Here is a 14,400-nt window from a genome sequence, read left to right on the forward strand (position 1 = left end):
CAAAATAAAAGTTTTTTTTATTTATTGGCAAATCGCAAAAATAAAAAAAGTTTGAAACTTACCAAACTTACAACAACGTTAAAAGAACAAAGAAAATCCTTTAATACAATACTTGTTACAGTGCACTTTTTGTAAGATGTCTTAAAATACCAACAACGCAAAATTCAATAAGATAAAAAGTTCAGCAAGTATTAATGAATAACCATTTCATAATTTAAAAAGCATTTGGGAATCTTTACCAACTTCATTGGCTAGATTCTAAATATTAACAGGTTAAAATGCTTTTCAAGAAAATCTGATGGTCTAACATGATAGAAATTATTGTGACAACAAATAAAAATCACAAAGGAAAAATAAAATTTAGCATGAAATACTGCTGGATGTAAATCCAACTCTTGTAAAAGGTATTGTAATAATCTTCACTGTTGAACATGCAATCACATAAGAAATGAAAACATTAAAAAAAATAACATGTCTTCAAACTTGTACAAAACAATAAAAAAAAAATAAAAAAAATAAACCTTTCTCTTTTTTTCCACCGAAACATTATAAAAAGCAGGTTTTAGATGTACTCCCATAAAAACTAAACTCTGATATGGTTTCATATCCCAGTCCATCACCAATACATGTCAAAAATAAGGGCTACAGTGTAATACTGACAACAGAAAAAACAGTTTTAGGGAAGCACAGCTGAGATATTGCAAAGACTTTCACTGTGCGCTAAAGGCAATCTCAGATTCCAAAAAAGTGAACAGGAAAAAAGAAAGGCTCTCTGGAAAATGCATTAAGGCTGCCGAATATGGTATTAATACCAGTTTCTATCTATCCTTGCTGCCTAGTTTCTCAATAAGGTCCTGAAGGGGTGCCAGCTCTCTGCGATCGATGAGATTGAACTCCTAAAAAGAATAATCAAAAACAGAAATCAGTTCAAGAAGAGTCTTGCCCAAACTATAAGAAATCGTCACAGGTACATACTGTTACCTATGCAGCACCTCTCCCACTGTGTATCTGTTTTACTCCACCCGTTTTGTTTTTAATTAGGTACATAAGGTTCTCTTGAGTATGTGTTATGTTTGATACATTTCAGGGGTTTGTTCTTCAATATCCTGCCTTTTCAAACTCTAAATAAAACTAACTATCCACCTTATTCCTACGCCCCATGACTCTTTGTGTGAATTATGGGTGTAACTTCTGTTAAGATGTAAACAATCAGTGAAACGCTCGCTCTATCGCAATACGTTAAAAAAGAGTCACAATGAGATGACATTAATCTACTCACCCTTCAACCATCGAGCATTAAAAGGAAATTTAAAAGTGTAAAAGCATCAACAAGGTGCTTTCAACAGACCAAATAACCCCAAAAGCCACAGAGTCTTTCCACAGCAATAACGGACGGTTAAATATCACTTAAAATACTGTATATCTGTATTATGTAACTTATGTTGCCTTAATCAAAAATGTTCATTAACTTCAGCATTGCGTGATACTATTTCAAAGTGATTTCTGCCATTTTGACAGATTATAAATTGCATTTACCTGTGAAAACAAACCTGGAAAGAGACGTGAGGATTTGAGGAGAATAACGAGACATTCTTTGTGCATTCCAGTGAATTATTAATGGAATATATCGTAAATTAAATTCGGGAGAATAGACCACAAATGTGCAGCATATGTTGTCCTTTTTCCTACTTTTACAGTGGATTGCAAAGGGAAAAAAGAAAATAATCATGAGGAAAAGAAAGCAGCGACTGAAAAGAGGTCTTGCCATAGATATTCTTGTTATAACATGTCACGTTAAAATACCAAGTGTTACGTTATTCTCATGATGTCTGAAAATAAATCATGAAGGAAAATTGACGATCAGCTTTATTTGTAGGGCAACCTTATGATTTGAAATGATTCGTTTCAGCCTTTTTGAATGGAAGTTCCCCAAACCGGAAGTGCACCCATAATTCAACACGCAGTGAGCTCGTCAGGAGTAAGGTGGACAGGATCTACTGGATGTGTGTTAATGCACTGACCTGTACAAAGAAGATGAAATGCTTGAAGGAGGTGTTGAGGTGAGCTTCCTCCTGAAGCTGCATGACCGAGTCGAAGTGCTGGTGGTAAATATGAGCATAAACCCTGAACAGACGCTTCAGAATAGTCTTCGCCACGGACATGAAGTTCTTGGGAAACGGAACGCCTGGAAGGAGTAAAGTTAATTTGAGAAGTTCTTTATTTTGGCCGAGTCTGCGTGAAAAAGGTTGCACTGCAAAGTGGAATGGATCAAACGAACCGATCTTGGAGGGGAAGAGGGTTTCGTCATCCAGCTGATCCTGAACCCAGGTCATCAAGTAGTCGATGTACTTGGGCGCAGAACACTTGATGGGTTTTTTGATGTTGGTCCCGTCAGCCCAGTGATATTCATACCTATTGATATATCGGGCAAGACAGAGATTTTTTTATACACAATATTTTTTTTGTATACCATTTATACTCTTCATTTATTTATTTATTTATGAAAAACTGAACATTTATCAAAAATGAATTTATCGAACATTTGAAATTATATATATATATATAATAAAGATTAAATAAAAGATTCTAACATAAAAGTTTGTTTATATATGTGTGTGTATACATATATAGATATACACATATGTACACACACATATTATATAAACACACATATAAACAAACTTTTAATCCCTATTAATTTACTTGACAGTGTATAAAAACAGTATTTGTGCCAAGCAACTTAAAGGTGTGCTTCTAATGGAAGATAATTTCCCTTTTTCGCCTTTTGAAACTTACCAACCTCATAACAACGTTAAAAAAAATCTTTTACTACAATAATTGGTAAAAAACTAACTTAACTAACTTACTTTAAAAATATATATATAAATGTTTATGTTTTAATGAACAAGGCAGCACAATTCATGAATGCTACCAGTATTTCAGCCTACTATTCATTTGTTATTTTGTTGAAGGGAAAATACTAAAGCACTGAAGAGACGTTGTATTATTGTACCTGGGTCCTGCAGACATAACAGAGCAACTGATTTCTGTGCAGAATTCAGTGATCGTGCCATAGAGCATGTTGATCTGGTTGAAAAAGTCCACAGCTGAAATAAATAGGTATGGATTAAATGTTATAATCATGATTAAATCAATTATTTTCTCAACAATACTTCCATGCACACTCACTATTGACTGCAATCCATTCATTCAGGTCTTCTCCCTCCGGTAACATCACAGCGGCTCGAAGATTACCGCTTCCTAAGGTGGCCTCTGCATGCTTCAGAAGCTCATACTGGTGAGAGCCTTCTGGGATATTTTTCTTGGGCTTGAATGTCTTTGATGAACGGTTTCCACTATGATAATAACAAAATAAGTCACATGTTGCATCAAGTGAGAAAAATGCAGAGATGTGGTTAAAATTTATTACACAATATATATCAAAGGAACTCTAGAACTGAAAAGAAGAAGATTTGCAATTCAAAAAACGCTGAGTCGAAACTTTCATGCTTTTTATAGAGATGTATTAGGGGAAAATAATGTATGCCAGAAGTAAAAAAGAAAAAAGAAAAAAAAGAAGAAGTTAAAGTGGCTTTTTAATATTATCTAAGCAGTGCCATATTTGTTCATTTCTTATAATGTTATATAATATGCTTAGCCCATTTCGTCACATGAATGTGATATTTTCCATGTAAAATAAAAAGTTGTATGAGAAAAATAAAAACTTTTGGAATCAATGTTATAAAAAAAGAATATGACGTCAGACAGATAAATTTGTATTAATGTTACAACCTAGAAATGAAGTTAGAGACATATCCAACCCAAATAATCTCGAATATACACATTCAAAGAAAAGATGGATCGTAGATTGCTAAGCAAAAATACACACGAGTCTTCCATATCCAAATTAAAGGAACTTTTCGTGCTTGTGTATTGAGCAGAGCATATGTTTACGCCATATTCCGAACACAGGAACAGATGTCGACCGGAAATGTTGTTAGTTTTAAAAGTTTAATGTTATCGGAAATATTATTTGGTTTATTTTTTGCTGAGTGCACTTCCACATTACATATTATCTGCAATATGCGATTATGAAAAAGAAAGTATAAACAGTCGCATCGGCTAAATACTTACAACAAGAAACTCATATCCGCTTCTTTTCTTCCCTCTTAAAACTTTTATAAGGCGATACGAATTTCTACTGCGATAAAGTTAATCCTCAAAGGCCTTTAAACACTATTTATAAGTAGGCCTACTCTTCGAAGTTCGATGTTTCACAGACGAAAGATATAAGTAGGCGTAGAAGACAGATTCAGGAAATGTCTACGATTGGTTCCCTAAAGTGATATGAAACCATAGGCATAAAACGCTTAAGTTACGTGCTGACTAAGGGGAAAACCTCCTCATCTATACGAATCGGATATTGTTACGGTTTTGTTCGGTACTTTTAACTACAATTACATAACAATTATTAGTACAACTGTCTGTAAGTCAAAATCCCCCCGTGTGCCAATTGCCAAAACCTTATATTTACACTGCGCATGCGCGTTCTGAATTAAGGGGCGGTAGTTAGTTTCTCATCGGGGATCATGTAGTGACGCTAAAGCCACGCACAGGGGCATCGGGGTTAAAAACGTACTCTAGATGTTAGTCTGAACACATTTCTGCCGTATTTCCACCTGGTCTGTTTTGGGTCACTAAGCTGCTTTCAGTATTTGACTCTTATTTGTTCATATTGAGCACCATGGCTACACTCCGGGCGTTGCGGAAACTATGCCGGCATTTTCATCATCAGGCATGTAGTTTTCATTTGTCATCTTCAAGGTAAGTGTCCAAGAGCTGTCCTCTCTCAGTCGTTTATAGAATAAGTTATAGAATAAGAATAAGGGATACGAGTGTCACTGTGTTGATCCGCTCTCGATAAACTGGTTGTCATATATACAGCGGAACTGAACTGTAAATCTTTATTAGTTATACCTCTGTTGTAATTGTAATACATATTTCATGTAAAAGCATGTCACATGAGAGACTCGTTCTCGATGGTTTGGTTATGTTACGTAACAAAAGCCGGTTGTTCACTTCATCTGCGCGCGCGCCCCCGATCAGCGCGCGCGGCTGATGTAATGTCACAAACTGCTTGCATGCAGCCGGCGTCAAGTTTCTAATTTCTGTGCTCATGTGTGGATGATTTGTAGTGGTCGTTACGCATGATGGCTCAAATTGAGCACATACCCGTTTTAATTTATGCTCCGCGTCGTCAGTGATTTAGTGGAATTAATTTAGCTGTGCTGAAAACATTATACACACGTGATACATGCGTAAATTGAAGTTACTATGAAATCAAAATCGACCATTATCACTATTTATCCGTGCACATTTCTTTTTAAGTCATGTGCCCTCGTAATCTAAAAAAATAAATAAAAAAATTCCACTCTTGGAAGGACATCTCATCTCTGATGACGTGTTTACTGGCGCGTGGGCGGGACTACCTGTCACTCACATGAGATCCACCAATAGCAAGCCACAGTGATCCAAGTCCCGCCTACATTGTTTCTTGATCGTGAAGCCGTTTTACTCGTGAATGAACATCACAATAGGGAAGAAAAACTATCATGCCAACTTTCAAAGTTTTTTCTGTGTAAAATAAAGTAGTTTAAAAAAAAGAAAAGAAGAAGCAGTATTTATATTGCGCTTAATGATGTCTTTTGTTACCAGTCGAAAATAAAAAAAAGCTAGCGAAAACAACTCTCAAGTAATCAACTTTTATGTCGAGATCACAAGAAAATAAATTTGTGATCATGGGAAAAGCTAATTTTGTTTGAGAAAACAGTTTGTGGATTCTTAAATCTTCCATAGTTAACGGTTGTCGTCCGGGTTAAAGATCAGCCATTTAATGTTTATATTTACGCTTTTGGCAGATGCCTTTATCAAAATCAACATAGATTTCAAAGTATGCATTTTATCAGTTCACGCATTGTCCAGGACTCCATGTCTATCGCTCTACATACAGTTTGACTTCTGATTAAAAATATGCCTCATCAAAGCATCATGTAAAACTGCAGAGTAAGATATGTTCACACATTTCCATTGACTGCTATATTATGCCTTATGTATACTAATTATTAAAAAAAGATATATTTTTGTTGCTATTGGATCAAGGCTCCTACATTTAACAATTTAGATGTCTCTCTTTACAAATGATGCAAGAATGCTCTGACGTTCTTCAATGTGGCCTGTTATCTTCAGTTATTGTCCATATGTCTTTATTTAGACAGGAGTCTATAATCACACCAGCACAGAGCTTATCTTTAGACCACAGCCGGGACTCCCAGCGTCAGTCGCTGGTGCCATGGAGTGTTTGAGGATATTGTATGAACAGATAAATTGGTAACACTTTACAATAAGGTTCGTTAGTTAACATTAGTTAACATGAACTAGTAATGAACTGCACGTATACAGCATTCATTAGTCTTTGTTAATGTTAATTTCAACATTTACTAATACTTAATTCACATCTTGTTAACATTAGTTAATGCACTGTGAACTAACATGAACAAACAAAGAACAGCTGTATTTTTATTAACTAACATTAACAAAAATGAACAAATAAAGTAACAGATGTATGGTTGGTTCATGTTAGTTAATACATTAACTAATGAACCTTATTGTAAAGTGTTACCGATAAATTTCACCTGAAAAAAAAAAAAAAAAGTGTTCAGATCAGAAGCAAAATTGTAGTTCTTTGTAGTGAAATTTTGCCCTCCAATCATTGACCTTTTGTTTTCCAGACAAGATGCTGTGATCATCTCTGGCAGAAAGCTGGCCCGTCAGATCCGCAACGAGGCACGTGCCGATGTGGAGGAGTGGGTCTCCGCCGGGAACCGAAGACCTCACCTGAGCGTAGTGTTAGTGGGAGACAATCCCGCCAGTCACTCGTACGTTCTCAATAAGACCCGTGCCGCAGCGGAAGTGGGTAAGATATGAGTTATCTGCTCCCGTCAAACTTTAATAAACTGTAACGTTTCAACCAGACAAGGTTGTCGTCGGTACAATCATATGTCAAGGGATTTTAAGGGCCGTTTTGGCCGTTCATTTAAATGACAACAGTGTTTTTGTTTTGAAAATGCAAAAAAGTGTTTCAAAGTGCATTGAATTCGATACCGTTATCGTCTCTGTGTAAACTACAAAAACACCAATTTGTGGAAACCGTGACATCATGAGCATGTGTGTTCAATCTATAGATGCGTAGTGTTTCTTTACAAAGTGACATCGCCATCTATTGGACTGGCAGCAGAATACAGTGTGTTTTTAATCTTTTTCGTGGATCTGTGTGGGAAAAAATTAAAGTCCCCCTGTAGTCAGTAATTTTATCCCTTAAAACTCATCTTATCTCCAAAATTACATATTTAAATGTTTTTTCCGTAAAAAAAAACAATTGTCTTGCTTTAAAATATCTTGAATGTAACTCTACAGCCTTGCCTCATTTAGTATACGTGGTTCTATGAATATGCAAATGAGCCCCGCCTCCACTCACTCACTCAGCTCAGAGATCCACTGGTTGACGATCACACGTTGATCTGATTGGTTACAAGGTAGTTTGTGACGTCACAAACACCAGCGATTTCAAAGCGTGTTTTTGAGACTGTCTTTGGTTCACTGCAGTTTTAAGGAGAAAATACTCAGCAATGCTGTCGACTTATGAATTTACACATGGTTTGTATTAAAGCATATTAAAAACAACACATAAACATAAAAACAACATTAAAAGCTTGATTTTCACCACAGGGGGACTTTAAATGAGGCATATACACCACCAGTTAAAAGTCTGGACACTTTTCTTAACCGTTTGATATAAAGGCTAAAAGGGTTCGTTCAACCAAAAACTTGCCCTCATGTCGATACAATCTTTGAAACACAAATAAATATATTTTTAATGAAACCTGAGAGTCTTCCGTCCCTCCATTGAAAGTCCACACAAACCAAAATATCATAGAAGTGGTTTTAAAAGTAATCCATACGAATCCAAATCTTCCAAAGAGACACAGAGCACATCAAATATGATTTCCAAGCACATTTGAGATTCCAATAACAATATTTGAGTGCTCTGTCCATTTGCTGATCAATATTTATAAGTGAACAAAAACGTGAATTCAATCTGTTCATCATATAAAACGGCCGAGTCTCTTCAGAAGACTTGAATTCAAATATATATGGATAAATATGGATTAGTTTTACGATGTCTTCATGACACTTTTAAAGTGTCAAAGTTTTGGTTGCATGGATTTTAAATCGAGGGACTAAAATGTCTCAGATGTCATTAAAAAAATTTTTAATTGTGTGTGGAAGATGAACGAAAATCTATGTAAATGATGACAGAATTTTCATTTTCAGGTGAACTATCCCTTTAATGCTTTATATTACTCAGAGCGGATAGTCTCTGAACAGCAGCTGTGGGTCTTGCTGAACTCGGTATTGCTGTAAATGTCTATGTAAGCGATGCGTGTCACTTTCCGCTGTTGGCTGAATACAGTGAGCAGATCTATTTTGAGTGTACATATGACTCCTTACAGGTCCTGAGGCTGGCGAGGGGCCTTTTATAAGGGTTTTAATTTCCCTTGCTTTTATTTTGTGCTTATTTTCTATGCAAAGCACATTGAGTTGCCATAGTGTGATATTTTAATTCCTTTCTATGTAAAGCATTTTGAATAACTGTTTAAATTTTCTTTGCTTTTATTCTGTGATTTATTTTTATTCCTTTCTATGTAAAGCACTTTGAATTGCCATAGTGTATGAAATGTGCTATATAAATAAACTTGCCTTGCCTTGCCTTGCCTTATATTGGTCCCTATTGGCATTAGTACATTCAGATTTTCTCATAAATGCATGTTTTCTTCAGTGCTTTTTAGTGTTAAGGCTGGAATACCCTACATAACTTTTAAACTCTTTACAGATTTTAAAACGCTATGAATCATACACTTGCAACTTTGTGCATCATGAACTAAAGACACGCTACTTCTAAGTCATTCAGAACACAACAAGCTCATGCAGAAACACGATGCTAGGAGAAGTGCAGCATGTGAAAACAATATAGAAAAAGTACGCAATTTCGGACGTGAAATTGAACGTGTCTAAAATCAGCTCAAAATATCCAGCAAGTTTGATTTCCTGCAACTGGATGAAATTATAGTCTAAAGCTAAACAATCTGTGTCTGTCTTTCACTACACGTGAAATGTGCCAACTGGGACTGTCCAAAATCTGCAGGCCTTGTGAGTTTTGGCAACTAGAGTCTCGACTCGTCAAAGCATAAATGTGTAATCCAGCCTTTTGTCTTGATCTTTGCATTACATTATATTGATTTATTGTTCTGTATTATTCTCTGTAGGCATTAGTAGCGAGACCATCTTGAAGCCTTCTTCTATCAGTGAGGAGGAGCTACTCGACCTTATCAAGAATCTCAACTCTGATCACAGAGTCGATGGTCTGTTGGTACAGCTTCCACTTCCTGGTAGGTTAACCGAAGACAACTGCCCATAACCAGCGCTCATTTTAGTTTTATTAATATTTTGTATTAGCTTTTATTTTTAGGTTTTTAGTTTTCATGTTCATTTTAGTTACTTTTTTTAGTAATTCTGTTATGTGCTTTCTTTCTTTCTTTCTTTCTTTTTTTAAATATTATTATTTAGGTTTGATTTCAGTTTTAGTTTAGTTTCAGTTTGATCTATTTCCAGTAATTAATTTAAATGCTCCAACTTAAACTTATTTCAGTTTATTGCCAAGGCAACATTTCTAATTTTCATTTAGTGTACTTTTTTTTAATTTAATTTTTACTTTTATTTTTGTCTGCTTTATTTCAATTAACAGAAATGTGTTTAATACATATAGTTATAGCTGCACGATTATAGATACATTGAAAATTAAGATTTTTTTGGTTTCAAAAAGATATCACGATTCTTCCACAATTCTGAATAGACATCTAAACAAAATAACACGTGATTTACTACAGATTCTGACAAAATGTTAATTGCTGCAGTCAATTTTAAAATGTTTTTAAAAAATCAGGTTGAATGAATGATTCGCTCATAAAGACTTCACTTGTTTCATTACTGGATGAATCAGCATTTTTGAACAAATCTCTTGAGTGAATGATTCAGTGACTCATTTTTTAAGTCACTTGTCGCCACCTACTGGTGTAACGATGTAATCATTATTTTAAGTGTCAAGTTTTGTGCAAAAGGTGATTTACTCTATTTTGATCACTACTGTAAAAATTAGTTTAGATACAATCTTTAAACTTTTATCCCAGTACTTCTGTGATCATTAGAATTATTGTATAATGATACTGCGTGTTTGAAAAGACTGTTTGTGAAGCTGTTTCACATCTAAACATGACATCTGCTCTCTCTGGGTCAGAACGCAGATCTGAATGTTCACTGTGATCGGACTTGTCAAAGGTTTAATAGACAGAATCGAATCGCTGTCATTTATGAATATATATTTTAATTTTTTTTATTTTTTTGTCCAGTTTGAGCTACAGTTTCTAAAAAGGACTTAAACGCTTTATCCAGACAATTTTTTTTAATTGTTCCCTCTCTTACACAGATCACATTGACGAGCGACTGGTGTGTAATGCCGTCTGCCCAGGAAAAGATGTTGATGGTTTCCATGTGGTCAATGTTGGTCGCATGTGCCTGGATCAGACAACTATGTTGCCTGCCACTCCCTGGGGAGTTTGGGAGATTATAAAACGGACAGGTGAGAAACACATTATTGATCGCACAGCATAATTTAAACCCCAGCAGCTTTTAGACACTGTAGAAAAGAAATAGCTTTCTTTAACAAGCCGTACATTTTACCCCAAGTAATAATATAAAGGGGCATGATGGGAGGAAAAATGATCCCCCGAAAAACTTTGCATTTTCTCGCAAAAAGCACACAACTTTTGCTCGCAAACTCAAAAACATTGACAAATATTTAGACATAGTGATAGTTTGCATACTTTACCACAGCTGAAGTGAAATAAATGCAATATTTGTCAAAAATAGACTTTTCAGAGACATTTTCATTCAGTACTTTTTGTACTGCTTAATACAGCGTCTGTTTGTACAAGAATAAAGTTCAACATAAGCCTATACTATCAATAAAGTGGGGTGTACTTTTTTAAAATTTTCAGAAAAGTGTTAGTTTACAGGAACCCTTGTATATATGCCGTCAAGAGCATGCCAAACCTGTAGGTGGCAGTGTAACGAGAAGCTCAAGCCCACATTAGCCAATCAGAATCCCGAAAATAGCAACAACAGCAACGAATCACTTCCTCTTTCTGGTCGCACTTTTAACGCAGGTGCAAGTTCTGTCGCATACTGTGACGTCGACTGCCTAAAACTCTGTTTTTCTCAGTTTACATGCAAACGAGGTTTTCCAAAATCTCCACTCTGGCCGGAGTTTTTAGAAAGAATCGTTTTCAGAGGCGAATTCTTCGTTTGCGTGTAAACGAAGGGCCCAAACGAAGGGAAATGTCTCCGTTTTTCAAAGTAACCATGTACGTGTAAACGGGGCCTAACAAGCAACACAGGCCCCTCCCCCTCATGAGTGGACACGCCCCTTGCTGCTGATTGGCTACAAGTGCAATCACTTACTGCACCTTTAATATAGAACGTGATTAAACTGACCGGAACTCCCTGTGCTTTAAACAGTTTGAATGGAAATCAGAGTCAAATATTCAGGCAGAACAAACATGGTATAAAATATCAGTTGTTACTGGATGCAAATTGATCCCGGCTGTGAGTTCTTATGTTCACTGGATCTTGTTTCCCGTAGGCATACAGACGCTGGGTAAGAATGTGTTGGTGGCCGGTCGCTCCAAGAACGTTGGCATGCCCATCGCAATGCTGTTGCACACAGACGGGAAACACGAACGCCCGGGAGGTGAGGAAATAAAGCAAAGCACGTGCGCTTCTGATGAGGTTTGGTTAGGCATTAATATAATTGCCTGTTTTGTTTCAGGTGATGCGACCGTGACCATCTCCCACCGTTACACTCCCAGAGAACAGCTCCGTCAGCACACAAAAATTGCGGACATCATTGTTGCTGCTGCAGGTACGAATTTCAATTTGCAGATTAAATTGATCTTAATGCATGTTTGCCGCCATGTGTGTCTGTGTGGTGCTTATTGACGAACACCATTATCCCTCCAGGTATTCCTAACCTCATCACTGCTGATATGATCAAGGAGGGCGCCGCTGTTATAGATGTTGGTATCAACAGAATATTGGACCCGTTGACTGGGAAAAACAGACTTGTTGGTGACGTGGACTTTGAAGGTAAGAAGGAAACGCAACTAGTTGTGTGATTTTTCTGTATTTGTGCCTGGAAGGTAACAGTAGTGATTCTGAACTGTAAATATATTATAATATCAGTCTTGGGTGAATTTTTTATTTTATTTTATTTTTTACCACATCTTTCTTTAGTGTGTAATGTTGCTGTTTGAGAATTAAAAAGCTCTGCAAAATTCCTGTTCTTCTCTATATCAGTGTCAGTGTTTCTGAACTTCTGAAACGCCTCCATTGTAGTCTTGAGTTTCTTCCAGGAACGAAAACGTCACAATATTCCTCATTTAAATAATTAATATGCAGAATAAAGGGGCGGGGCCTGGTTGAGTTAGTAGTGTGTTGAAACTGGCGGTTATGGAAAGGGGCGGGACATTTCCCAAACAAACTCGAAGCGCTTGACCAATCACAACACACTGCTCCAGCTGACCAATCAGAGCACAGTGTGCTTTTCAGAAGGAGGGGCTTCATAGAGACAGGAAGTAAACCGAGCGTTAATGACAGACTGGGAAGAGAGGAGCCGCAACAATGGAGAATATGGGGGAAATAATCAACATTCAAGCATGAAAACCTGTTCTAGTAGAGACTAAAAACAACATCAAGACTTTGTAAAAGGGGATAATAGATCCTCTTTAAAAGTTTGAATATTCTTTGAAAAAAACCTATTGACTTGCATTGATTGGAATTATGTCATTTAAATACTTGCATACTGTATTATGCAATGTTAAATATATCGATTTAGCAATATAACCACCTTTTACTAAGCAAAACCCATGTTTTTTGGTGTGTTGATACCTTGAACAGGTAAAAATAAACTTGACACGAAGTTAAATCATGACAATACTTCTGCAGCAGAAGCTAAACTAAAACTTTTGCTGCCTTGCAATCCCTTTTAGTAAAAAATATTGTAAGTTTAGTATATCCGTTCTTCTTCTAAATGTATTTTAATCAAGGCATAAGTTAAAGGGACGACATGAAGAGGGGTGTTTGTTCTCCTAATGTCTGACTGTAAATCTGCATGTAAGGAGCTTTCTGACATGACTTGTAATTGGTCTCCACAGGTGTTCGGAAGAAGGCCAGCTTCATCACTCCAGTCCCAGGCGGTGTTGGACCAATGACTGTAGCCATGCTGATGAAAAATACCATCAAGGCAGCAAAAAATGTGATTTTAACCCCCCCTCAGCGAGTGCGGATGGTAGCGTCCTCATAACACCCTCGGTCTCGGCTCGCTTCACATTCCACACTCCCACTTTATTTTGAGGATCTCCAGGTGGAAAGGCAATCTTTAAATGCTATTTTTGTTTAGATAAACATATATATATATATTCAAGGGTTTGAGAAAACGAATGTGCTTTTTCATTCGGATATTTTAAACAAAATATATATTATTTAGTGTATATTCTTTTCAGTTACATTGCCAAGCATTAGACACATTTCAACTTTTGTTTATGCACTGTTACAGTTTTGCATTTTTTCAGCTATTTTGTATGTTTAAGTATTAAAATAGGTTATTGCCAGATGTTTTGAAGCATATTTATTAATGAGAAACACATAAGAAATGTTCTAGTACAACTGCAGTCAGTGGTAAGACAGTGTTGTTGCATTTACCTTTAGGTTCCTGCAGCGCAGACGTGAATGTGTTGAAAGAGTCACATGGCCAATACGGGTCAATAGTTGTGAGTCAGCGTGAAAGATAACTGACCAAATGACCTTTGCAATGATGGTTTACTCCTCTAGGGAAGATTTGTGATTTGAATTGACTGACACATCATGTCTTTATTTTATCCCCTATCGAGATTGAAAGAAAATTTGACTAAAGTTTGATGAAAAATCTGGGCAGGTTGGTGCTTTTTTTAGCTGTATGTTCTGATGTCTTACTGATATCAAAACTGTTTTGCATACTAACATGTAATGCCTTCCAGACATGAAATTAAAAGCATCATACGCAACCTTATGTTTTATTTGAATTATATTAGCCTGTTTGTATTTTAATCCCTTATTAGTGTTTTGTTCAAACGTTCCATTATGATTATGCAGTTTATTTATAATATTCATGTAGTTCATGGTGCCAGCAAT

The 14,400-nt window shown here is 36.2% G+C and overlaps 2 protein-coding genes across 3 annotated transcripts; one reads left to right on the top strand and one right to left on the bottom strand.

The window, feature by feature from the left end:
• Positions 1-2: 2 nt before the first annotated feature.
• On the bottom strand, positions 3-4,552 carry mob1a (MOB kinase activator 1A). 2 transcript variants are annotated; one of them, XM_084115777.1, is made up of 6 exons: positions 4,135-4,552; positions 3,190-3,356; positions 3,014-3,107; positions 2,279-2,412; positions 2,022-2,185; positions 3-896 (listed from the first exon to the last, which is right to left on the bottom strand). In XM_084115777.1, the coding sequence occupies exons 1-6, from the start codon at positions 4,146-4,148 to the stop codon at positions 819-821; spliced, it is 651 nt and encodes a 216-aa protein (XP_083971903.1). In that variant the 5' UTR covers positions 4,149-4,552; the 3' UTR covers positions 3-818. The 2 variants fall into 2 exon arrangements, with proteins under 2 accessions (XP_083971903.1, XP_083971902.1); XM_084115776.1 differs by having other exon boundaries at positions 2,022-2,412; positions 4,135-4,299.
• A 5-nt stretch (positions 4,553-4,557) lies between these two features.
• Positions 4,558-14,273, top strand: mthfd2 (methylenetetrahydrofolate dehydrogenase (NADP+ dependent) 2, methenyltetrahydrofolate cyclohydrolase). Its single transcript, XM_084115767.1, has 8 exons — positions 4,558-4,824; positions 6,789-6,973; positions 9,384-9,506; positions 10,601-10,753; positions 11,816-11,923; positions 12,002-12,094; positions 12,193-12,318; positions 13,386-14,273. The coding sequence occupies exons 1-8, from the start codon at positions 4,745-4,747 to the stop codon at positions 13,532-13,534; spliced, it is 1,017 nt and encodes a 338-aa protein (XP_083971893.1). The 5' UTR covers positions 4,558-4,744; the 3' UTR covers positions 13,535-14,273.
• The last annotated feature ends 127 nt before the right edge of the window (positions 14,274-14,400 follow it).

Source organism: Abramis brama, assembly GCF_963993115.1.
Source record: "Abramis brama genome assembly, chromosome: 5".
In the NCBI taxonomy this organism is placed as follows: Eukaryota; Metazoa; Chordata; class Actinopteri; order Cypriniformes; family Leuciscidae; genus Abramis; species Abramis brama.